The 26,165-nt window shown below is 37.7% G+C and overlaps 1 protein-coding gene across 12 annotated transcripts in view; it reads right to left on the reverse strand.

The window, feature by feature from the left end:
• The window catches only part of ATM (ATM serine/threonine kinase), a 131,438-nt gene that overhangs the window by 81,301 nt on the left and 23,972 nt on the right, over positions 1 to 26,165 (reverse strand). For 10 of the 12 annotated variants that reach the window (XR_003413223.2, XM_053204139.1, XM_053204141.1 and 7 more), the window contains 16 exons: positions 24,859 to 25,022; positions 23,057 to 23,226; positions 20,885 to 21,256; positions 20,054 to 20,248; positions 19,178 to 19,273; positions 18,084 to 18,309; positions 15,925 to 16,050; positions 15,232 to 15,357; positions 14,197 to 14,286; positions 12,765 to 12,936; positions 11,636 to 11,835; positions 6,434 to 6,516; positions 6,182 to 6,337; positions 5,439 to 5,514; positions 5,180 to 5,310; positions 4,334 to 4,454 (listed from right to left, as the gene is read on the reverse strand). Coding sequence is in view for 11 of the 12 variants with exons in the window: in XM_053204139.1 (XP_053060114.1) it covers positions 4,334 to 4,454; positions 5,180 to 5,310; positions 5,439 to 5,514; positions 6,182 to 6,337; positions 6,434 to 6,516; positions 11,636 to 11,835; positions 12,765 to 12,936; positions 14,197 to 14,286; positions 15,232 to 15,357; positions 15,925 to 16,050; positions 18,084 to 18,309; positions 19,178 to 19,273; positions 20,054 to 20,248; positions 20,885 to 21,256; positions 23,057 to 23,226; positions 24,859 to 25,022 (2,504 nt within the window). In the remaining variant the exon portion in view is untranslated. Of the gene's footprint in view, positions 1 to 4,333; positions 4,455 to 5,179; positions 5,311 to 5,438; positions 5,515 to 6,181; positions 6,338 to 6,433; positions 6,517 to 6,784; positions 6,823 to 11,635; positions 11,836 to 12,764; positions 12,937 to 14,196; positions 14,287 to 15,231; positions 15,358 to 15,924; positions 16,051 to 18,083; positions 18,310 to 19,177; positions 19,274 to 20,053; positions 20,249 to 20,884; positions 21,257 to 23,056; positions 23,227 to 24,858; positions 25,023 to 26,165 lie in introns of those variants that run through there. The other 2 variants (XM_027036435.2, XM_053204142.1) reach the window with 2 other exon arrangements.

Below are 26,165 nucleotides of genomic sequence, written 5' to 3' on the forward strand. Positions count from 1 at the left end.
GGTTTTTAACCAGATCTTACAAGAAATATTTTAAGAAGACAGAAATCACATCAAGCAACTTTTCCGAACACAATGGTATAAATCAATTTAAAAATCCTGACAAAACCACAAATGCACGCAGTCTAAACAACATGCTACTGAACACCCAATGGGTAAATGAAGAAATCAAAGAGGAAATAAAAATATACATGGAAACAAATGAAAATGAAAACACAATGACCCAAAATTTTGGGGATGTAGCAAAAGCAGTTCTAAGAGGGAAGTTTATAGCAATACCTCAAGAAACAACAAAACTCTCAAGAAAACAACCTAACTTTACACCTAACAGAACTAGAAAAAGAAAAAGCAAAGGCCAAAGCTGGTGGAAGGAAGGAAATAAAGATTAGAAAGGAAATAAAGAAAAGAGACAACAACAAAAACAGAAAAGATCAAGGAAGCCAAGGGCTGGTTCTTTGAAAAGATCAACAAAATTGATAAACCTTTAACCAGATTCATCAAGAAAAAAAAGGGGACTCAAATAAAATCGGAATGAAAGAGGAGAAATAGCAACTGATACCACAAAAATACAAAGAATAAGAGAATACTATGAAACATTATATGCTAACAAACTGGACAATCAAGAACAGATGGGTAAATTTCTAGACACATAAAGTTCCAAAACTAAATCAGGAAGAAATAGTAAATTTGAATAGATTACTAGTAAAGAAATTGAATTGGTAATCAAAAATCTCCCAACAAACACATCCAAAACCAGATGGCTTCACAGGTGAATTCTACCAGACATTTAAAGAAGACGTAATATTTATTCTTCTCAAACTACTCCAAAAATGAGAAGAGAAAGGAAAACTTCCAAATTTGTTCTATAAGGCCCTGATACCAAAACCAGGCAGACAGACAAAAAAGAGAACTAGGGGCCAATATCCCTGATGAATGCAGATGCAGAAATCCCCAACAAAATAATACCAAACTAAATTCAACAATACATCAAAAAGACCATTCGCTGCAGTCAAGGGTATTTATTTCAGGGATGCAAGGATGGTTCAATATTCACAAGTCAATCAATGTGATACATCATATTAACAAGAGGAAAAATAAAAACCATATGATCCCCTCAATAGATTAAAAAAAATTTAACAAAATACAACATCTTTCATGATAAACACTCTCCAAACAAAGAGGGTTTAGGGGAAACAAAGCTCAACATGATAAAAGCCATATGTGAAAAACCCGCAGCTAACATTATACTCAATGGTGAAAAACTAAAAGCATTTACTTTAAGAGCAGGCACAAATAAAAGGTGTCCACTCTCACCATTTTTACTCAACACAATACTGGAAGCCCTAACTACAGCAACCAGACATGAAATAAAAGGCACCTAAATTGGTAAGGAAGAAGTGAAACTGCCACTATTTGCAGATGAAATGATACTCTACACATAGAAAACCCTACGGAGCGCCTGGGTGGCTCAGTCAGTTAAGCGTCTGACTCTTGATCTCAGCTCGGGTCATGATCTTGTGGTTTGTGGGTTCAAGCCCCGCATCGGGCTCTGCGCTGACAGTGCAGATCCTGCTTGGGGTTCTGTCTCTCCTTCTCTCTGCCCCTCCCCTGCTTGTGTTCTCTCAAAATAAATAAACTAAAAAAAAAAAAAGAAAACCCTAAAGACTCCATCAAAAAACCATTAGAACTCATAAATGAATTCAGTATGCTGTTGCAGGACACAAAATTAATACACAGAAATCTGTCACAGTTTTTTATACACTAGTAACGAAGTAGCAGAAAGAGAAACTAAGAAAACAATGCCATTTACAATTATACCAAAAAGAATAAAATACCTAGGAGTAAATTTAACCAAGGAGGTAAAAGACCTATACTCTGAAAAAATAAGGTATTAATGAAAGAAACTGAAAATGACACAGAAAAATGGAAATATATGTCATGGTCTCATATTGGAAGAATTAATATTATCAAAATGTCCATACTACTCAAAACAATCTACAGATTCAATGCAATCCCTATCAAAATACCAACAGTATTTTTCACAGAACTGGAACAAATAATCTTACAAAGCTTGTATGGGACCAGAAAAGACTCTGAATAGCCAAAACAGTCTTGAAAAAGAACAAAACCAGAGGTATCACAATCACAGTAATCAAAGCAGTATGGTACTGGCATAAAAAAAGATACACAATCAATGTAACAGAAGAGAGAGGCCAGAAATAAACCTACACTTACATGGTGAGTCTATGACATAGGAGGCAAGAATATGCAACACGAAACAAACAGTAACTTCAATAAAATGGTGCTGGGGCGCCTGGGTGGCTCAGTCGGTTAAGCGTCCGACTTCAGCTCAGGTCACGATCTCGCGGTCCGCGAGTTCGAGCCCCACGTCGGGCTATGGGCTGATGGCTCAGAGCCTGGAGCCTGCTTCGGATTCTGTGTCTCCCTCTCTCTCTGCCCCTCCCCCGTTCATGCTCTGTCTCTGTCTCAAAAATAAATAAACGTTAAAAAAATTTTTTTAAATAAATAAATAAATAAATAAATAAATAAATAAAATGGTGCTGAGAAAACTGGACAGCTACATGCCAATAATAAAACTGGGCCACTAACTCCATACACAAAAATAAACTCAAAATGGATGAAAAGTCTAAATGTGAGACCTGAAACCACAAAATTCCTAAAAGAAAACATAGGCAGTATTCTCTTGGACACTGACCTTAGCAACAGTTTTCTGTGTATCAATTCAGGCAAATAAAACTAAAGCAAAAATAAACTATTGGGAGAACACCAAAATAAATATGTTTTGCCCACCAAAGGAAACCATCAACAAAACGGAAAGGAAAGAGATATTTGTAAGTGATATATCTGATAAGGAATTAACATCCAAAATATATAAAGAACTTCTACAATTTAACACCTAAAGAAAAATTTGATTAAAAGATGAGCAGAGTACCTAAACAGACATTTTTCCAAAGAAGACATCGAGATGGCCAACAGACACATGAAAAGATGCTCAACATCATTCATCACGGAAATACAAACCAAAACCACAATGAGCTATTACCTCACACCTGTCAGAATGGTTGCTATCAAGAAAATCAGAAATAACAAGTGTTAGTGAGGATGTGGAGAAAAGGAACCCTGTGCACTGTTGGTGGGAATATAAAATGGTGAAGCCAATGTGGAAACAGTATAAGGTTCTTTAAAAAATTAAAAATAGGAATCCCTTATGATCCAATAATTTCACTACTGGGTACTCACTCAAAGAAACAAAAACACTAATTTAAAAGATATATGCACCCCTATGCATTATTCACAATATCCAAGTGATGGAAGTAACCCAAGTGTCCACTGACAAATGAATGGATAAAGAATATATGGAGGATGAGTGCGCAGATGGGTGCAACAGAATATGACTCAGCCACAAAAAAGAATGAGATCTTGACTTCTGCAACAATGTGGATGGACGCAGACGGTATTATGCTAAGTGAAATAAACCAAAGAAACACAAACACCATAGGATTTCACTTCAAGTGAACAAAAAAAAAAAATGAGACTTTTAAATACAGAGAAGTGGTGATTATCAGAGGGGAGGTGGGTGGAGGAATGGGTCAAAGAGAGAATGGAGATTAAGAGGTACAAACCTCCATCTATAAAATAAGTCACAGGGATGAAAAATACAGCACAGGGAATATACTCAATAATAATGTAACAATGCTGTATGGTGACTACGTTTATAGTATGGTGACTACGTCTATCGTAAGCACTGGGTAATGTACAGAATTGTGAAATTATCATGTTATACACGTGAAACTAATATAACATTGTACGTTAACGATACTTCAACTTAAAAAAATTTTTTTTTTAAGTTTATTTTTATTTATTTTGAGAGAGACAGACACAGCGTGAGTGGGGGAGGGGCAGAGAGAGAGACAGAGACAGAGAGAAAGAGAGAGGGTATCCTAAGCAGGCTCCACACTGTCTGCGCAGAGCCTGATGCGGGACTCAAACTCACGAACCATGAGATCACGACCTGAGCCGAAACCAAGAGTCAGACACTTAACTGAGCTAACCAGGCACCCCTCAATTAAAATTTTAATGAAAAGGAAGCCATTTACACTCAATAGATTTTGTTCTTCCCACAAAAATAGTACATCTAAGTTGAATCAAAAGAAATTGCCATTATTGGACCAAGTCTAACCGATAATAAGGTAATTTCAATTAACGCATACAGTTGTTTTAGTAAACCCGCGGATGTCGTCTTAGACCACACTTGGTAAAGTAGTATATACCATATTTATAAGAAGTGTATGATACTAGCAAGTATTAAAATTACTACTTCTCTCATTCCTTCCTGAGCTTTCGAGTATGCATTTTCAAAAGCTGTTTGCTGAAGCTTCAAAGGAAGTGCTTTCAATAATGTGGAAGAACCTCCGTGCTTCATATCCTGGAATAATCTTAAAAAAAAAAAAAAAAAAAAAGTAAAAAGTGAAATAATTTACCCTAAATACAACTTTCCAAAGTATATTATCAGACACACATAAATCACTATGTGACACACACTAACATACTGGGTCTTGTTTCAAAAAACTAATGAAATCTGAGCCCATTTAAGCAGCTTATATTTCAGGTAGATGTGTTAGAACATAACATTTCAAGCATTCAAGAATGCTGACCAACCTGACAAAAACATGCAGTCCTAAAAAATTACAGTTGCGCCTTTAAGTACTCAAACATAAAACAGGTCTACATGATAGAATCACTCCAGTGCCTGACTGCATGTTCACCAGAATAAATATAATCGTAATTAGCACAAAATGAAATGTCCCAATCTTCATTTTATAAACGCATATAAAGTCACAGTGACATCCAAACATTCAATACCTTCTGGAAGTGGTTAAGAGACACATCTTATTCAACTCAACCACTTACTAGCTGTATGGCACGGAGCAAGTTACTTTCTCTCACTGAACCACACTTTTCACTCACAAAATGGAGAAAATAATAGTATCTAAGTGATAAAAGTGTCAGAATTAAGAGAAAACATAAATGCCAGGCCTACAGTATATGCCCAGTAAGTGCTACCTACTTCCAATATCACAACTAGTGACCCACGACTGTGCCAGATGAGACACTGCGATCTGCAGCATTCTAGACACGTCATGAATATAGGACCTATTACCTATTGATGGACTCTGCGGTCAACATGCTAACTTGATGATGATTATCAGCAAGAAAATGTGGAAAGACTTCATTCACAGGAAACTCTTTGCCCATCACATTAAGAATAGCCCATTTTGAATAAGGATCAGCCTATGGGAAAAGAACTAAGGTTAAATATGCAATACTAAGACAAAAATTATCCACCAACAAACAGAAACAAAGGTTACTTTAAAAATTTTAATAGAGACCTTACTAATAATTGATGTGGAATAACTCACCTCAAGCAAAGTTTTAAGGCATTTTACTAGTGCCATTCTTACAGAGAATGTGCATTTCCCCTCCTTTGCTAAGTGCCTGAAATAAAGTAAGTGTTTCAAAGTCAAATAATTATTCCACTAAAAGCTCAGTCAAAATATATCATTGAGTATCATACTTATTCTAGGTTTCTTCCAAAATTTCTTTTCATACTAAATTTAATTCTCATTCTGTAATTCCCATAGGCCAATATTCTCAGCTTCCAAAAAACTCCAAATAAAAAAAGTTAGTTTGAAAAGGAGTTCATTTTAATGTACCTTATTTGTTTTCTATGATCATGCCTCATCTGGGGGCTATCATACTTCAGCGAACCATGTAAATTATAAACTTGCTTTAAAAGACAACATTTGTAAAACTTGTTTTTATATCAAAGATTTCAAAACCACACTCTACACTGATTCAGAAATCCTTACAAATCAAGTGGGAGGAGGGCTCTAAAGATGTGCTCCTCTGTAAATATGGTAAAACTTGCCTCGTGTCACGTCACGCTGTGACTACATGCAATCACTGGTGACAAGGCCAATGTGTTCACTGTTCTTCAAGCAATCAAGGAAGGAAACAGAAATTACATTCTGCTATTGTTAAAAGATGTATATACTCACATTCAAGGATTCGAACAAATCACTAATGCAGAAAGACAAAGTTAACAATTGCATCCAGAGTAGTAAAAGAAAGTTAAGAACGCCACAAAATACTCTGCACCTACCAGAACGCTCCGATCACTGTCAGAAACTGCCCTTGAGCATCCCTTGTGTTTTCAGCATCCATACTGCCTTGACACAGGTTCATCACTATATGAATGACGTGGTTTAAAACTGTTTTGCAAACATCCTGGTCACGGCGATACAAAGAACACACGTTGCTGTAGTGGAAAAAATTTAACTTTATAAGTACAGCACAACACACCAGTTAGTTTATAAATTTAAAGTGAACATAACACATGGTTTTAATTTCTTACGATAGTGGCTTTAGGAGTTCAACAACCTCTTCCATCGGCAAAGGATGTTCTTCTCCAGGAAGCTCCTTTAAGAGCACTAGATACTAAGACAGTTGAGAGGGTTAAATCATTTTTTTTCTATAGGTCATTTGCTTAAATAAGTATACATATGTAACCATAAATTCACACATTAATGCATGCACACGTGTGCACACACAAATACACACACAAGACCAGTGAATTTGTAAAAGAGGCAGTATAGTAACAAAAAGGGTCTGAAGTCAAACAGAGCTGGACTCAAATCCCAGCACTACAACCTATTACTTGCATGGTTAAAAAACGTGCCTTGTCATCAGGGCCTTGTACTCTCACCTGTAAAATGCGGACAGGGCACTTACATGGCCAGATTACTGAGGATTAAAGGAAATGAATGTAAATGTCTAGCATGTATTGTAGGAATTCAGTAAATAGATAGTTGTAATCACTGTTGGGGTTAAAAGGCTGTGCAAGAATCTGAAATGATTATTATGTTCCTATCCTCCAAAAATAATGCTTCGGGATAAGACTTCAATGGTTCAAAACTGTTCTATGGAATTTTGGACAAGAGACATAGTGGTGGGCAGGGAAAAGGCAAATACACTGGCTTCTCTTCCTAAAGGCAACCTTGTAGGGTTCTCTATGGTACTGGGGATACCAAGGGCCACTCAGCAACTACCAGGTATAATAATGGCAGTTGTAACTAGGCAGCTGGTTTCTGAGAGCTGCCAAACAATTTTCTAGCTATAGTAAGAAATTCAAAGATACTTTTTCCTATCATCCATATGTAGAAAAATGTTTCTTCCTCCTTCTCAGATATTATAAAAGAAGATTAAATTGGACCATTTTAAATATTTGCTTTGAGTTACATGCACGATGTCACAGAGTATCTTGAACTGACTTTAAACACCAAAGCCTCAAGAAAAGCTCAGAGCCTTTCTCACTGGTCGGGGCTGGAGACCTGACTAGAGTGTTGGCCAGGGTCAAAACCAGGGGATCACACAAGGCTCAATTGAGCACATTTGCTGGGGTCAGAGGATCAACAAGCTTGTTCACGACAGCTGGAACATGACAAGGATTCCACAAGGATTCAAACTTCATGACTATAAGAGGTTCTAATTACAGAATCCCCTGGCATGTTTCCCGGGTCTGAGGAAACACAGGCATGTTTGCCAATTTTCTGGGAGTAGGGACATGCCCATGGACTCACCCAGCATACTTGCTGGGCCAGAGGCTCTCCCTAAATGTTCAGTAGTGCGGGGGCGAAGGAGATGACTTACATGGTCAGTAGCTAAGTAACATATAAGAATACTGAGTAACCAAGTAAATTGTATGGAAGTTAAATGGGAAGCCAGGTCCCTTACTGTTGGGAAAGGTAGTAGAAATATGGACAGAGAAAACAACATATCCTATGATGTTGGACTGGAACTGAAGATATCTATTGGTAGGTAGATTAATGGGGGTAGGGCAGGAGAGGGATTCCTTTCTTAACATTCTCAAAAAAAACAAAAAAACAAAAAAACAAAGAAAACAAATCCCAAATCTGTATCTACTTATTAGGAAACAGGAGACAAACCCAAAGTGAGGGTTTCTAAAGAACAAGTGGCTATATTTCCCTTCTTCTGATGCTTTTAGCCTAAAGCCAACAGAAGAAGGGAATAATAAAGATCAGAGAAGAAATAATATAGAAACAAACAAACAAAAAACCCAGAACAGATCAATGAAACTAGGAGCTGGTTCTTTGAAAGAATTAATAAAACTGATAAACCCCTAGCTAGACTTACCAAAAAGAAAAAAGAAAGGACCCAAATAAATAAAATCACAAATGAAAGAGATTACAATGAACACCACAGAAATACAAACGATTATAAGAGAGTAATATGAAAAATGATACGTAACAATTTAGGCAATCTGGAAGAAACAGATAAACTCCTAGAAACATACAAACTACCAAAACTGAAACAGAAATAGAAAATTTGAACAGGTTCATAACCAGCAAAGAAATTGAATCAATAATCAAAAATCTCTCAACAAACCAAAGTCCAGGGCCACATGGCTTCCCAGGTAAATGCTACCAAACATTTAAAGAACAGTTAATACATTTTCTTCTCAAAGTGTTCCAAAAAGTAGAAATGGGAGGAAACTTACAAACTCTTCTATAAGGCCAGTATTACCTTGATTCCAAAACCAAAGACTCCAATAAAAAAAAAGAATTATAAACTAATATCCCTGATGAACATGGATGCAAAAATTCTCAACAAACTACTAGCAAATCCAATCTAATAAATAGTACATTAAAAGAATCATTCACCATGATCATAGTCCTGGGCTGCAAGGAGGGTCAGTATTTGCAAATCAATCAACGTAATACATCACATTAATAAAAGAAAGGATAAAAACCATATGATCCTCTCAATAGATGCAAAAAAAAGTATTTGACAAAGTACAACGTCCATTCTTGATACAAAACTTCAACAAAGTAGGGATAAAGGGAACATATGTCAACATTCATAAAGGCCATATGTGAAAGACCCACAGCTAACATTCTCAATGGGGAAAAACTGAGAGCTCTTCCTCTATGGTCAAGACCAAGACAGGGATGTCCACTCTCACCACTGTTATTTAACATAAGACTGGAAGTATGAGTCTCAGCAATCAGACAACAAGAAAAACAAAGCATCCAAATAGGCAAAGAAGTCAAACGCTCACGATTTGTAGACAACATGATATTCCATGTAGAAAATCTGAAAGACTCCACCAAAAAATGCTAGAATTGATACACAAATTCAGTGAAGTCACAGGATACAAAATTAATGCAGATATCTGTTGCAGTTCTGTACACCAATAACGGAGCAGCAGAAAGAGAAATCAAGGAATCGACCCATGTATAATTGTACCAAAAACCCTAAGATACTTAGGAATAAACCTACCAAAGAGGTAAAAGATCTATAGTCCGAAAACTATAAAACACTGATGAAAGAAATTGAAGAAGACACAAAGAAACAGAAAAACATTCCAAGCTTATGGAATGGAAGAACAAACATCATTAAAAAGTCTATACTATTCAATGCAATCCATACATTTAATGCAATCCCTATCAAAATACAACCAGCATTTTTCACAGAGCTAGAACAAACAATCCTAAAATTGGTATGGAACTACCAACGACCCCAAATGGCCAAAGCAATCTTGAAAAAGAAAAACAAAACGGGAGTCATCACGATTCTGGATTTCAAGCTATACTACAAAGCTGTAGTCATCCAGGAAGTGTGGTACTGGCACAAAATCAGACACGTAAGTCAATGGAACAGAACAGAAAACCCAGAAATGGACCCACAATTATACGGTCAACTAATCTTCAAAAAAGCAGGAAATAATATTCAATGGAAAAAAGTCTCTTCAGCAAATGTGTAGGGAAAACTGGACAGCAACATGAAGAATAAAACCGGACCACTTTCTTATACCGTACACAAAAAAATTCAAAATGGTTGAAGGACCTAAATGTAAGACACGAACATCAAAATCCTACAGAAGAACACAGGCAGCAACTTATTAGACACATCTCCAGAAGCAAGGGCAACAAAAACAAAAATGAACCACTGGGACTTCATCAAAATAAAGACCTTCTGCACAGTGAAGGAAACCATCAACAAAACTAAAGGGCATCCTATGGAATGGAAGAAGGTATTTGTAAATGACATATCGGATAAAGGGTTAGTATCCAAAATCTACAGCAAACTTAGCAAACTCAACACACCCCCCCCAAAAAATAATCCAGTTAAGAAATGGGCAGAAGATATGAATAGACACTTTTCCAAAGAAGACATCCAGATGGCTAACAGACACATGAAAAGATGCTCAACATCACTCATCATCAGGGAAATACAAACTGAAACCACAATGAGATACCACCTGATACCTGTCAGAATGGCTAAAATTAACAACAGAGGAAACAACAGGTATTGGCTAGCATAAGGAGAAAGCAGAACCCTCTTACACTGTTGGTGGGAATGCAAACTGGTGGAGTCACTCTGGAAAACAGTATGGAGGTTCCTCAAAAAGTTAAGAACACAACTAACTACCCTATGACCTAACAGTTGCATTATTAGGTATTTACCTGAAGGATGTAAAAATACTGATTCGAGGAGCGCCTGGGTGACTCGGTTGAGCATCTGACTCTTGATTTCGGTTCAGGTCATATCTCACGGTTCGTGGAGTGGAACCCTACACTGGGCTCCACACTAAGGGCGTGGAGCCTGCTTGGGAATCTCTCTCTCTCTCTCTCTCTCTCTCTCTCTCTCTGCCCCTGCCCCATTCATATTCTCTCCCTCTCTCTCTCTCTCTCAAAATAAAGAAACATTAAAAAACATACTGATTTGAAGAGACACATGGGGGGGCGGGGAGAGGGGCAAACCATAAAACAGACTCTTAACCAAAACCAAACTGAGGGTTCCTGGAAGGGAGGTGGGCAGGGGGATGGGCTAGACGGCTGATGGGTATTGGGAGGGCAACTGTTGTGATGAGCACTGTGTGGTGCATGCAAGTGAAAAAAAGAGAAGGACAAATGCCTATACTATTCAAAAATACTAACGTCCTAAGGAAAGACTACAGAACTGTTCCAGATTGAAAGAGACTGAAAACGCATGACAATTCGAGGCAAGGATAAAGATTTACTAAACAGGCAGATGTGGTAAAATGTTACCTGTGGAAGCGTGTGAAGGAAATATGGGAATTCTTGTAGTATCATTACTTTACTGTCATCTTGAAATTACATCTAAAAATATCTACAACATGTAAATAAGGTCAAGGCAAGACTCAGAATTCAACTATAAGGTATGTATTATTTTTACTCAGGAGTCTGTGTTTCTTGGCCTACTTTAAAGTAATTTATAATAATTAATTATAACTAAAAATAATAAATGTATCCAAAGTCCAACCGAGTTTTAATGTTTCACTATCCACTTAAAATTTTTTCACAGTACATGAAAAGGAAAAGTCTATTTTATAACTGGCATCAGATTTTTATATTTTTATAACCAGCATTTTTTGGTAACTAGCATTTTTATAACTGGCGTCAGATTTGTTCCTCAAGGAAGTAGTTTCAAACCATCACAAGTACCATATACTCTACTCTATTTATCCAGCAACATCAGACAGAACTGAGTGTGTCACTTTCCCTGAACTCACCATGTGCAGGTGGAGGGATTTAGCAGGGTCCAGCATGCTGGAATCAATTAACATTAACAGTCTCCTCCGAATGTCAGCTGCTCTGAATGACACGGTACTAGTCTGAGCGGCAGTTACACACATACACAAGAACTTGAGCATGTCGAGGAAAAGCAGATCTTGCTTTGAAAGATGTTCTTCAGCTAAAGGATTCATGGCACCTGAATAAAAAGCCCTTATTAAAACTAAGAGAGGGACACAACACACATCTATTGAACATTAACTCAAACATTTTCCAGTCTACAAAATAAAAAGAGAGGGATGAAAGTCTACGGAAAGCAAAATTATGGTGAAAGTGATTAAACACTAAAAGCTTCAAAATTCTTCATGAAAAGTTACTCTAGGATTCTGTCACCAATAAATAATCTATACAAACATTCACGGAAGCACTGCCAAGTACAGCGAAACAGAGAGGAACCCACACTTCTGACAAAAAAAAAAAAATGGTCACGTGAGTTATGGTACATATGTTAATTTGGATATTATGAAGCCATTAAAAAGTACAATGATCGGGACACTTGGGTGGCTCAGTCAGTTAAGCATCCGATTTCTGCTCAGGTCATATCTCACAGTTTGTGGGTTTGAGCCCCGCATTGGGCTCTCTGCTAACAGTTCAGAGCCTGGATCGTGCTTCAGATTCTGTGTCTCCCTCTCTCTCTGTCCCTCCCCTGCTCTAAATCTCTCTCTCTCTCTCTCAAAAATAAACATTAAAAAAAATTTTTTTTAAGTATAATTACCAATAAAGCTTAATGAAAAAAAATGCTCACAGTTGTTAAAAGGAAATGAAGGCATAAAAAACATGTGAACGGTTGATGCTGATTCCAAAAAGCAATGGCCCCAGGGGTGTTTTCACTCTCCTGCTTTGTTTTCCAAATAATCTATTTTAAATTCCTTAGATGAAGAATAACACAGGTAACTAATAAATTCAATTCAAAATCAAAGAAATCTAAGGTACACAGAAGGGAACCAATCCCAGCAGACTATAGAAGAGAAAATAAAATGGGCAAAAAATTGGTATCTCTGAGGCCTTTCGTAATGCCAAATCAATACAAAGGGAAAAAGAAATCCCAAGCAGTAAATGCGTATTTACCAATAGTACTTTGACCCTCTCCAGATACGTTAGCATCACTAACACTGCCGGCAGGGTAATCACTGAATAGACTCATGGATGACTGATCCTCCGCCTCCATCAGACTTTCGTCAGGATCATCTTCCACTGATTCCACTTCTCCATAGTCAAACGGCTTTCGGCTGAAGGATGCCTTCAGAGAAGAAAAACAAAGATGTTTAAATTGGCTTCTTCCAGAAGCATGTTTTAGTTAAAATTCACCTAATCAAACAATTCAACATTCACATGTATGAATGCTGCAGTATTATTTCTATTAAATGTCTAACAATAAAAAATGGATACACTTTAGTATGTACATACAACAATAATACGCAAACCTTAAAAATAATTTCTTACAATAAGCTTTGTAACACCCAAATGTCATGAGCATATGGGGAAAAGTATAAATTGGTAGGACTGTTTTTGAGGAAATTGACAATATCCATCAAAAAGTAAAATTCGCATTCCTTTTAAACAAGCAATTCCACTGCTAGAATTTATTCTACATTCATGATATACACACATACTAGTAGACAAAAATACAAGAATCTTTACCACAAAACTCTCTGTAACAACAACAAAATAGAAACAACATCTAATGGTAAGGTCAGATGGACTAAAAATACATATATACCATTCCCATATAATGAGATACAATGCTACTTTAAAAAAACAAGTAGGAGCGCCTGGGTGGCTCAGTCAATCGGGTATCTGATTTCGGCTCAGGTCATGATCTTGCAGTTCGTGAGTTCAAGCCCTGCGTCCGGCTCTGTGCTGACAGCTTGGAGCCTGGTGCCTGTTCCAGATTCTGTGTCTCCCTCTCTCTCTCTCTGCCCCTCCCCTGCTCGTGCTCTGTCTCTGTCTCTGTCTCGCAAAAATAAATATACATTAAAATAAATAAATAAATAAAAAACAGCAGCATGTAGCAACATAGAAAAATGACCAAATTACAGAATATTTTTCATTCAACATACATTTGAGTAAGTAGTGTACGTGCCAGGCACTGTTCTAGACTAAAGAATATATGTAGCAAAAGCCCATTCGTATGGATGGAAGAAAAGTCAATGCCATGATGAGAAGGTGTTGTTCGTCTGACACAGTTTTTGTTTTTATTTTTAAAGATAAACAATTACTTTGAATTCTGGTATAGTGTTACACAGAAATAAGTGTAAGCCTGGGTGATTACAATCATTCAGTCTATTACTAATTACTGAAAAACTAAAAGCCAACCAGTATGTACTGATATTAAGAAGCAAAGAATATATTCCCCTCCAAAACCAAATAACTTCAATTTCCACATTTAAAAATACATAAGGTGCCATATATCGTGAGATGAGTACCTACCGAAGAGAGGTATCAGTGAAAAAAGAATCAAAGAATCAATGAAACAGGGTGGTAAAACACGCATACTTACTAAACTTCTACAAATATCTGCAATGTCATTCATTAGCTTTGATGTCAACAATCTCAGGAAAAATCCAGATGCAATCTTACTTGGACTGGGCTGTAATGAAGACAAAAACACAAGCAAACAAAAAAATAAAAACTTATTCTTGGCAGACAATATCTTCTCTATCTTAAATGAAATACCGATTTTCTTTGACGCTGGAAATTCTCTATCATGAGAAGCATGGATGATCAGTTTACTATCAGGGCCAAGATATGAACTGCATCAACAACACTAACCTCTTTTCTTAGAGTAATAACTACAGCACATTTAAGTATATTGTGTATAAACATTAAAGTAAAATACTGACTACTGACCCTAAACACAAGTGATAACTGTAAGTTTGAATTCATACTTCCATTTCTCTCCTTCCCCATTTACAGAAAAACACAGAAAAACACATCACGTTTTTAGTTAAAAAAAAAAAAAAAAAAAAGAAAAACACATTATAAAATCAAAAATATGTGCTGGTAATATTGTTATGTAGCCATGTAGTTATTATTAGCTTTCAAAAATCTTGCTTTCCAACTGTGACTGACACCCTGGCCTGGCTCAGGTACAACTTAGGCCTGTTCCAAATCGAAACAAAGATGACACAGAGCAACACCCTTTCTGCCCAGGGTTCTACAAGACTATCTGGGCAAAAGAGAACAAGGCATGTGCTGGAGTTCTCTATCTTCATGGTGCTCACTAGCCCCGGTACAGTGGTATGCACCTCACATGGCCACAGTCAACAAATTGTTACTAAATGAAAGAAAACACCCTGGCCATAAAAGAGTTGCCTCTGTAATTGTCTCTAAAAGTGGTAATCCCAGAAACCTTCCTGAAATGATGAAATTTGTTCCTGAGAAACTCAGATTACCTGTTGCTTTATTCCTGTGGATGCTACCTTTATTTACATTCCATTTAATTGTAAATTACAAATGGACCAAAAAACAGTACCACCAGCACCCAGTTATCCACCACGCTGAGTGACCACACAGTGAAGTAAGAACACCTTACCCTGGTACAGTTAGACAAGCAACGTGTACAGAGATGCATCAAATTTCTCAGTGAGACAATCCTAGATTCTTCATGGGGCTTATTTTTAAACACAGTGATACTTTCTCCAGCACACTGCATGAGAGACTATTGATAAAAGAAGAAAAAATCCAAACTCTAGTTAAAATGACAGTTTAGGGATTGCTCTTCAAAGTCTACTTAAGAAATAAAATCAGTGTTCTTAAGTTATACTTGGCTATCCAGAGTAACTGAAAGTCATAGTAACAATTAACAGTGTTTTTAATGACTTAACGTATACTCTGTTCTCCTTACAAACCACACGCTGACAGAACAGGACTCAGAGATGAAAGTAAGTTTCATGTGTCCAGCAAACCTGCTTAACACTCAGTCAAGGATTCTTTAGGATAACTGATCACAGAAAAAACGTTTAAAAGTGCCCATACAAGTCAGTATTTTTCTTTACCAAGATTAAGTGTTAATGTGATACTATTTCAATTACTCTACGTATAGTTGGGTTAAAATCAAGTTTTAAGGAAGGATGGATAGTTCCATTTCTCTCAGACAGCATAAACCAAAGAGAAAAGGTTACCCTATGTAGAAGTTTTTATGTTTTCTCAAGCAAATATACCAATTTCCCCAGGAATACATTGCACTCATATTTATCCAGAATGTGAACAGAATGAATTCTCATACCTTGGCTTTCTGGAACAACTCTGATTTATATGCTTCCTCTTCAGCTATTGCACCCAGGTAACAATAGCTGCCAAGAACACCCACCACAAGACTTGAACATCGGATAAGCGTTTCTGCATCTGTAGACTTCAAGTGAACCAAGAAAGAAAAAATATACACGTTTCACAAATAATTTTGAGTACCACAGTTATCTTTTGTAGGAACAAATCTTAGGTACACATTAAGAAACTAGTTAACTGATTTAATAGTGGCATAATTCTGATTATCTCTAAAGACATCTAAGAGATCCCTGCAGAGTTGTGATAAGTAGAAATCTTGGGAAAAACAAAACTATCTCCTAATGGCCAAGTTAGGCATCTATCTCCTCTTAAAGTAGCACAATGTACTGTACACAAAGGCCCTTAATATTTGAGGTACAGTGGAAAGAAAAAAAATGATACACAAATAAAAGTCTATAACTCTTTGAATAGGAGCAGAAATCAGATTCATATAAAGAGATATTAAAATGACATTTTGAGCTTCAGAAAGATAAGAACCCCGACTTACTCAGCTTTTTAGACTCTAGAAACTAGCACAAATTTTGCAAGTAGCTATCACTCAGCCAAATTTACACAATTATTTACAAATCTGCAATGGCTACACAGAAAAATAACATTTCCAGATTGCTCTGTTCCTATATTGTAGGAAATGGCATTTTAGGGGAAAACACAGAAGACTGTATTACTTTGTCATGAAAATGGTTACAAGCGTGATCTAGCAGAATGTCAGTAACTAAGGATAAGACATATGAAACAGACACACTATCTCTTCTCTGGCTCTGTGGGTCATTATCCCTGGCTATTGAATTCACTCCTCTGAGTAACTTACAGATTTTATTTTATTCAACAAATATTTCACCATTTACAATATAACAAGGCATTGTGGAAGATCCAAAGATTAACAAAAATACAGATGTCCTTTAAGGAGATTTGCAGCATGGCTTGAAACATCTGCATATAAAACATACACACAAATATCCATGGGACAAGGAATATACTAAGAGTTATTTTAAAAAGAAATACTAGGGCGCCTGGGTGGCTCAGTCGGTTGAGCATCCAACTTTGGCTCAGGTCATGGTATCTTGGTCCTCGAGTTCAAGCCCCCACATCAAGCTCTATGCTGACAGCTCAGAGCCTGCAGCCTGCTTCGGATTCTGTCTCCCTCTCTCTCTTCCCCCACTCACGCTCTCTCTCTCAAAAATAAAACATTAAAAAAAATTTTTTTTGACAAATACTAAGTACTGTGAAAATCAAAAGATGAATTACTATGGCTGAGATTATCTAAAAAAGGCTTTAGCAGGATTTTGACATGTGGATGATTTTGAACACACAAAAATAGGTAGAAAGATATTTATTTCACGTCAAAAATAATGGGAGTTTCGGCAAGAGAATGGTACACACAAAGAAAATTTGTGATCTTTTTTCTTTGAGAAAGAAAGAGAAAGAGAGAGACACAGAGAGAGAGAGAGAGAGAGAGAGAGAGAGAGAGAGAGAATCTCAAGCAGGCTCCATTGCTAGCGTGGAGCCCAACACCCAATGCGGGGCTCAATCTCACCACAAGATCATGACCTGAGCCAAAATCAAGAGACGAACACTTAACCAACTGAGCCACCCAGGCGCCCCATGAGAATGTGTGATCTTAAGACAGTGAAGAAAACGATTTATGAGAAATTACTAGTGACCTCTAAACTATGGGTGATTGCTAGATCATTTATTACATTTTATTAACACTTCTCCCTCTTCAAGTGTCACCAAGATCTTTTAGATCAGTTTAAATGATGTTCTTGTCTGTTATTGTAACTTCTCCCTCCTCTCAGTTGAGAGGTTCTTTATCATATAATCCCTATGCTCCAAACCATTATTGTTCCCCACGAACCCACACAAAGAATTCTACTTCTTTAACATCTACTGGAATTCCTGGTACAAAAGTAACACAAATTATTCTTCTTGGGTCTTTCTGCTCTTGTGGTAAGTCTTCCCTATTTGTACGCATGTACTGTCACTATGCTTTTTTTAATCAAGCATGTCACCATCCTCAGGGCCCCTTCTCCCTGCTTCTCCTTCCTAACAGTCCACCAAAGTTGAGTCAGATGTAGGCTTTAGTTCTTCTGAAAATCTCACCTCAAAGGAATAGTTATTTAGAAGCTGTTCTGATAACCCCAGAAGATAGCGATCCAGTGATTCCTTGAGGTTCTGGTGGACAGAAATGCCTCCACTGGACTGGAGCTTTTCTACGGGAGATTCCTTCACAATGGTTAAGAAATCCATCTTGTCGAAAGTTGTCTGAAGAAACAGTTCTTCAATGTCTGAGAACAAAGACTCCTCTGCATCTTTGTGGTGTTGTTCACTTCAAGAGAGTAAGACCTTAAATGTACAATCAAGTGACCAACTGCTTCACCTCCACGCAGCAGCAATATATCACAAATGAAAACTTTAACTTAGCATCTACTTTACAGACTGCTTACACAATTAACGGATTAGTCTTTTTAAAGGCTTCTCAGTTTTGGAATGGCTACGCTCATGTACCAGCTTTCATTTTGCAATAGCAAATTCCACTAACACATGGATGAAAGACACACAGGTTATAATTTCAAAGGCAAAGTCAGAAAACTTTATTAAAAAGAAAACATTAATAGCACCAGGTACAAACACTAAGACAAACATTATCTGAAAACACTTTCCTTTTTTCCCCTTTGATTTCTCCAAAATGAAGGAGTTTTTCACGCTATGCCCTCTCAAGGGAGATCAGGAGTCTTAATACTAGTGAGTCATTTTCCGCCACAGTGATAAACAGGGGCCTCTTGAGTCAATCAACTAAAATGAGGTTTTTAGACTTATTTTTACTTTGACCTATCCTCCATTACATTAATTTTAAAACGAACAGATTTTACATGGCATACAAAAATGGGTCACATCTTTAAAAAAACTCATGTCTTAACCACCCATGATAACTATTCTATTTCTTCCATTGGCAAGTGTTGCCACGCTCTACTACACGGCGTTAAAAACCAGTCGACAGGATCTAAAATTATAGAACGCAGATCACTATCATTGAATTAAAAGCAGCTTTTTCCCTGGCTTAGAGATGGGATTTTCTTTAATTGATCAACTTAGTTCATAACTTTTAAGACGTAGCTACTACCCTGCTAAAATTATTATCTTTGTAATTAACAGCCATAGCTTAAACGAATACAGAACTCTATTAGATAACATACCATTCTGGCACTCTTTGGAAAAAATTCATTGCAGCTTTAGAGTTTTTCACAGTGAGACTCACAAGAATTTTCTCCAGCGCAAGATGAGGAAAATTACTACAAAGGAAAATTAAAAAAAATCTTCACTTAGAAGATCAAAACCCATTGAATGCATTGTTTATACTTAAATATCCATGTTTGGTTGTAAATCTTGACATCACTTTCTTTCATCGTTACTGAATTTTTTAACATCTAAAACAAGAATTAAGAAGCATACGTTTATTTTACGTTACTATAATTTTCAACACTTCCTGGCAGCAGACTCATCTAATTTTTAAAAACTGTATCTGAAACAGATTGTGAAATTAAAACAAAAGCACTAGGACCCACAAAATCCCATCCTCTACTCCTTCAGTCCTGACCACCAGCTGTGGAAAGGTTACAGGGTCAAGCTGCTCCCCTTTCTGGGGCTTAAGCCCCATTCTGACTGTCTCCAGTTTCCTCCCCCCCCATTAATTTCACACCCGTCACGCACAAGATAATCCCATTCTGATTCCGGGATACGTCTGCGTCAGACATACATGCAGATGAACCTACTCACAGAAAATCACAAAGGAACACGGAAGTGCTCAAAGAATTATAATTCGTATTATACAGGCACATCCCCCTGTGTTCTCACTGTCTCAGCAGAGATAAAAACAAAGTAAAAGGACATGAAGACATCCAAGCACAAAGACACAGAACACTGGAAAAACAAAGGGACTGTTTAATATTTGGGGTAAGGTCTAAGAAACCCCACATTACCACTGTTCGACAAGCCATCGAGTATCAAACCAGCACAAGCCTCCGGTACCTCCCCATACAAAAAGCAGCTGGATGCTAAGGAATTCAAATCACCTGTGAAGAACTGGGGGCGGCTCGGTACTGTCTTCAAAGTCATCCTCTAACTGATAGAATAAGAGCCATTTCATTATCAATTCCTTTAACGAAAAACTTCTATTTACTTCACATGTATTCTGCTCCACTCCTGTCTTTACTGTTTCTGGAACAACGCAGGTGGTCAGGGCCAAAGTCAAGCAGCACACTGCAGGACTACAACAAAACAGAGGGCACTGTTGTTAAAAATAAGCTTTCCCCCCACCACCGCCCCAGGCCCAGCCCTAATAGTTTTCTTTCTGCAGTAAGTGCTAGCATGAGAATAACCAAAATTAGATTACATGTGATTTAAGAATGACAAAGCGTTCCCCACCCTTGAGTGACAGAATAGGAGAGTCAAGAATGGGAGAAAAGCACTGCAAGAGGAGACTATAAATGCTACCTATATATTCTTGCAGGAAAAGCAGCAATGCACCAATTTTAAGTTACCATCTCCTGTCCACATTCTTTCCCTCAAGAACAATTTGAATCTCTTTGGTTTTTTTTTTAAGCGTTTATTTTTGAGAGACACAGACACAGCATGAGTGGGAGAGGAGTAGAGAGCGGGGAGACACAGAGTCTGAAGCAGGCTCCAGGCTCCGAACTGTCAGCACAGAGCCTGAAACCAGGCTCAAACTCGGGAACAGGGAGATCATGACCTGAGCCGAAGTCAGATGCCCAACCGACTGAGCCACCCAGGCACCCCCAGAATTTAACATATTTTTTAACTGAAGTGAAAAACTACAAAAACCAGAGGGAAAAAAAAAGTATATGTATATATAAAAATCTAATACAATACATAAGTCAACCTACCATGAAGGTCTGCAGGCTGACCCAGTAAATGACTTCCAGAATTCTCTATCAACCTCAATTAAACCACCTTGAATTATAGCTCCAAGTAAGCCAAAGTTTTCAGCTTGTATTCGTTCAGAACTAATACCGCGAAAAGTAATAGACCAAATTTTAGTCCAGAGTTTCAATAAATCTGATTTCTGTGAGCTTTCCAGGTCTGATTTCTTGCCTTGACACGATGCAAGCTCCACAAGGCACCGTAACACGTACGGCGTGCGCTCCCCATGTCGTTGCTGAGGCAGAAGCTGGTACAGTATCATCAGTAATGGTGACAACTCATAGTTAGGTAAACTTGAAGGATATTTTGATATTAATTGGGTTGCAATCTGTAACCTAAAAGAAAAAAGTGTAATTAATTTGAAAATGATTCAAGTCTATTAACAAGCTAACAGAAAACAAATCTACACACATAGCACCTTTACAATATCCTAAAGAATCACCATCATTACTTTCCATACTACTCTCCAAATAAAAGGCTCTTAGTATTTATTAAGCCCTACTTCCTAAAGTGGCAGGAAGAATGACAACTTTTTGGCCAGGTAGGGGAGCTGTCGTATTTCCCTTACACAAAAATTCTGAGGAGTAACTAAAGGTAAGTGCACCTGACTGGCTCCGTAGGTAGAGCATGCAACTCTTGATCTCAGGGCTGGGAGTATGAGCCCCACATTGAAGCCTACTTAAAAATAAATAAAAAGTAAATTATCAATTTTCTTTTATTTTTTTGTTAATTTTTTAATGTTTATTTTTGAAAGAGAGAGAGAGAGAGAGAGAGAGAGCACCCAAGTGGCAGAGGGGCAGAGGGAGAGGGTGTCAGAGAATCCAAAGTAGGCTCCATGCTGTCAGAGCGAAGCCCGAAGTGAAGCTCGAACCCCACGGACCATGAGATCATGACCTGAGCCAAAGTTGAAAGCCCAACTGATGGAGCCACCCAGATGCTCCAATTTTTATTTAATAAAATTTATTTATTTTGAGCAAGAGAGCAAGCAGGGGAGGGGCAGAGAGAAAGAGAGAGAGAGAATCCCAAGCAGGCTCCATACTGTCAGTGCAGAGCCTGATGTGGGGCTCAATCTCACGAATCGTAAGATCATGACCTGAGCCGAAATCAAGAGTCAGATGCTTAACTGACTGAGCCACCTAGACGCCCCTAAATAACCCAATTTTCTACTTCTGAATTATCACACCCATCCTTACTCTCTGGCCACGAAGAATATTCCTCTAAAACAAGAACAAAAAAGCCAAACAACTATTCTTCCTAGATGTTGGTTAAGTCAAAAAATATTTGCTGTGAATTCTTAGAATGCATACTGCTCAAGAAAAAGAACTTTATCTTATTCATCCTTGCATCTATAATGCTTGGCACAAAGCAAGTATTCAATAAAAAACCCTGCAGGAAATGAACAAATTGAAGAATCTGAAATAGGGATCCTCCACTATATAAAATAAACATGAGCTCCAACACTAGGTATCTAAATCAAGACGCTTTCCCCCACAACGCAATTATATTTAACTATTACATCAACATGGGGAAAACGGAGGCAGGGATCACAGAAGCTTGACTGTCACCTACAAATTTCTAAGTGTCCTTGTTCAAGCTGCTGAACCTTCCTCAGTTTGATAAAACGAACAGGCTGGACTGGATGAATTCTAAAGACTCCTACCAAACCTAATATTTTATGTTATCACAGAGGTCAACAATTTAATCATTTAAGTAACTGTGTATGCTGTACCCAGCAAAATTTTAAAAAGACAACCTTTCATTGTGGCAAGAGGTCCAAATTATTCTGTGATTTCTGAATGCCATCTTTAATTTCTTCCCAAGCTACTTTTACTAGCAGGTGCTGTACCTGCTAAAATGTCTACGTTGAGATGCGCAACTCAGGAAATTCCACGAGCCACACATGACTGTCTCCCAGGCTGCTGTCCCCCCATCTCCTTTGCTAAGGCCGTGGCCCCGGCTCCAGCACATGAGCCACGGTGGTGGACCTCAACACGTCCCAGCAACCACCATCCCCTCCGCCAATGACTGGTTTAGGAGTGGACAGATAACCTAGTTATGGCCAGGCTGTTGTAGAAGAGGTCTCGTAAGAAAAACTAAATGAGACCAGGATGACACTGAAAAAGAGAACATTTTACCAAGGAACAAGATCAAAATCATTCTGTGACTTCTGAAGATGATCTTTTATTACGTCCCAGCCTAATTCTATTTTCCTCTTTTTGCAAGTTGCACCATAATCATTAAGTTCTCTTTGTGTGATAGCGTAAGATTGAGAAATCTCCAAAGATCTGGTATCTTCATTAAAAACCTGTAAAATAACAAAAAGACAACTTACTTTTTTTGTTTTTTCACACTGTTCCTGTTTTCTAATAGTTCATGACGGAAAAAATGTTCCTCCTCAAATTAGACACATGAAAGTCATAGAGCAAAAGTAATAAATTATGGAAATATATAAGTATGATAACATAGTAATAAACAAACATTTTACAGGACTGTAACAGCTCTCCAGGAAGTACATATTACCAAGCAAAAATCTGTATTTTCAATGGGATTAAATTTTAAAAAGCTTTTTTAATTAAAAAAAGTATTTTAAGTTTAGCATTAAGAAAATATCTGACAAATGAAATTACCCAGGATGTTAATCAAATTTCTGGGAAAAAGTTTTACTTAAGAAACATTAAGCCATAGGGGCGCTTGGGTGGTTCAGTCGGTGAAGCATCCGACTTTGGCTCAGGTCATGATCTTGCAGTTTGTGGGTTTGAGCCCCACGTCGGGCTCTGTGCTGACAGCTCAGGGCCTAGAGCCTGCTTCAGATTCTCTGTCTCTCTCTCTGCCCCTCCCCCACTCACACTCAGTCCCTCTCTCTCTCTCAAACATAAAATAAAAACATTAAAAAAAAAAAAACTGCCATCAACTGATGAACGGGCAAACAAAATGTAAAATACCCACACTGCTAAACATAATCAGGCAATAAAAAGGAATGAACCACTAGTTCCTAGCACAACATGGACGAAAGACTACAAGTTGTTTCCACGTAGTTTACAGTTGTGTTTCTATTTCATTTACATGAAATGTCCAAAATAGCAAATCTTTAGAGACAGAAAGGAGCTTAGTGGTTAGCTGCTAAAAACTGAAAAAAGCTGGGCACTGGGACTGACTGCTAACAGGTACAGAGTCTGTTTGGGGAGTAGTGGAAATATTCTGGAATCACACAGTGGTGATGCTTGCACAATATAGTGAAAATACTGAAAACCACTCAATTGTGTACTTGTATGCTATGTGATTTCTAACTCAGTAGAAAAAAAAAATTTTAAACAAGAAACATAATCTGATTTTCTTTTTTTTTTTTTTCAACGTTTATTTTTGGGACAGAGAGAGACAGAGCATGAACGGGGGAGGGGCAGAGAGAGATGGAGACACACAGAATCGGAAACAGGCTCCAGGCTCTGAGCCATCAGCCCAGAGCCTGACGCAGGGCTCGAACCCACAGACCACGAGATCGTGACCTGGCTGAAGTCGGACGCTTAACTGCGCCACCCAGGCGCCCCCAAAATCTGATTTTCTAAGACAACCTTTTAGGAATGAAGAGTTCATCACTAGTTTTCGCTAAGTTCATATGTGCAAAATAGTTATTTTTTAAGTCAGAAGATTAATTCTAAATATTTACAGTATTTTGAACAGAAAAGCTGCATATACAAAATAATTTGACAAGGTTTCCTATCAGAACGCACATTTGAAAAGTCCAGTAAAGGGCACCTGGGTGGCTCAATTGGTTAAGCATCCAACTAGATTTTGGCTCAGGTCAAGACCTCACAAGTCGTGAGATGGAGACCCGCATCAGGCTCCACGCTGGAGCCTGCTTAAGATCCTCTATCTCTAAAAAAAAAAAAAAAACCCACCAAATAAAAGGAAATTAATGGAAAATTTCAACCAACTGTACCTGGTGACAAATATCTGCCATCAGGTCAATCAAGTTTTCCTTGACAGCAACATTACGGGATCCTGAAGAGTATTTCCCTCTGCTTCCTATATGACTTATCTCATTAATCAGCAGATCATATAAGTTGTATAAGATACTTTTCCATTTATTTGATTCATAAGCACCTGTAATTCAAAAAAAGAGAATATAATCTACATATACACTCCATTTGCCCCATCACCTCCCACAAAACTATTCAGCTACTGAGGCGGAAACTGGGCCAACTGCCCACTCAGTACTAACGCCTCTTGTGACAATATCCTTGGCAAACTCTGCTTTGTAAGTGTCCGCTTCATGCTCAGCTTACCTGTGTTTCCTATAAAATTCTTCAATAGTCTGATTTTTCTCTGATCAACTCAATGAAAATCTCAATAGAACTTTAACTGTGTCTCTCCCCTGAGGCAAATGTAATTAACATGCTCTGTCATTTACATGAGGACCAAGTTCTCACTACATCATTTAGAGAAAAATGTTACCAGTTCCTTTAACTGGTGTACAAATGACATGTTACCCAGACTTCTCATTATTCTGGTCACCTTTCCCTAAACACACTCCAGTCTACTATATCTCTCTTCAAATGGTGACTGTCCAAAATCTGGTAGACAGAATACTCCCACTGTCATCTGACCAGATGGGTAACAAAGGAGCTGTTACTCCCCACAAAGAACCATAAAATCTATTAACGCAGTCTAACACTACATTAGTGTTTCTGGCAAACTCACCATCCTGTCAATTTTCATCCTAAATATACCATTAACTAAAACCCTAAACATATCCTGCCATCCCATAAATTAAGCCTGATCTTCATCCTGGTGAAAGCTGTGTGAAAGATGACAAACTAAGAGAATCTGCCATTCTTTGACTTCAGTAGTTTCTCGGGCCACAAATACTCTAATTACACATACTAGAAGAGCCTATTAAACATTGCTACTTTTGAAAAAAATTGGCTATAACTGTTTTCCTCCATTTTAGCTGCTATTACTCAGTGTAGCATGATTTCCTAACACAGTCATTACGCTCATTACGCTTGCCATGATGAATTCATCCAAAGGCCAGTACAAGGCCAAAAGTAAACACAGCCTGAGCATGGGGGAACTCGTTCAGTTCCTGTTCCGCCCAATAAAGTTCCCTTCTACTGAATGAAGCGAAACCATCCCAGCAGTACTCTATGAAGGTATAATTGACATGCAACGTTAGTTTCATGTGTACAACGTAATTATTCAGTATTTGTATAACCTTGTGAAATGACCACAGTAAGTCTAGTGATC

The sequence above is a fragment of the Acinonyx jubatus genome, chromosome D1 (assembly GCF_027475565.1).
Source record: "Acinonyx jubatus isolate Ajub_Pintada_27869175 chromosome D1, VMU_Ajub_asm_v1.0, whole genome shotgun sequence".
Taxonomy (NCBI): Eukaryota; Metazoa; Chordata; class Mammalia; order Carnivora; family Felidae; genus Acinonyx; species Acinonyx jubatus.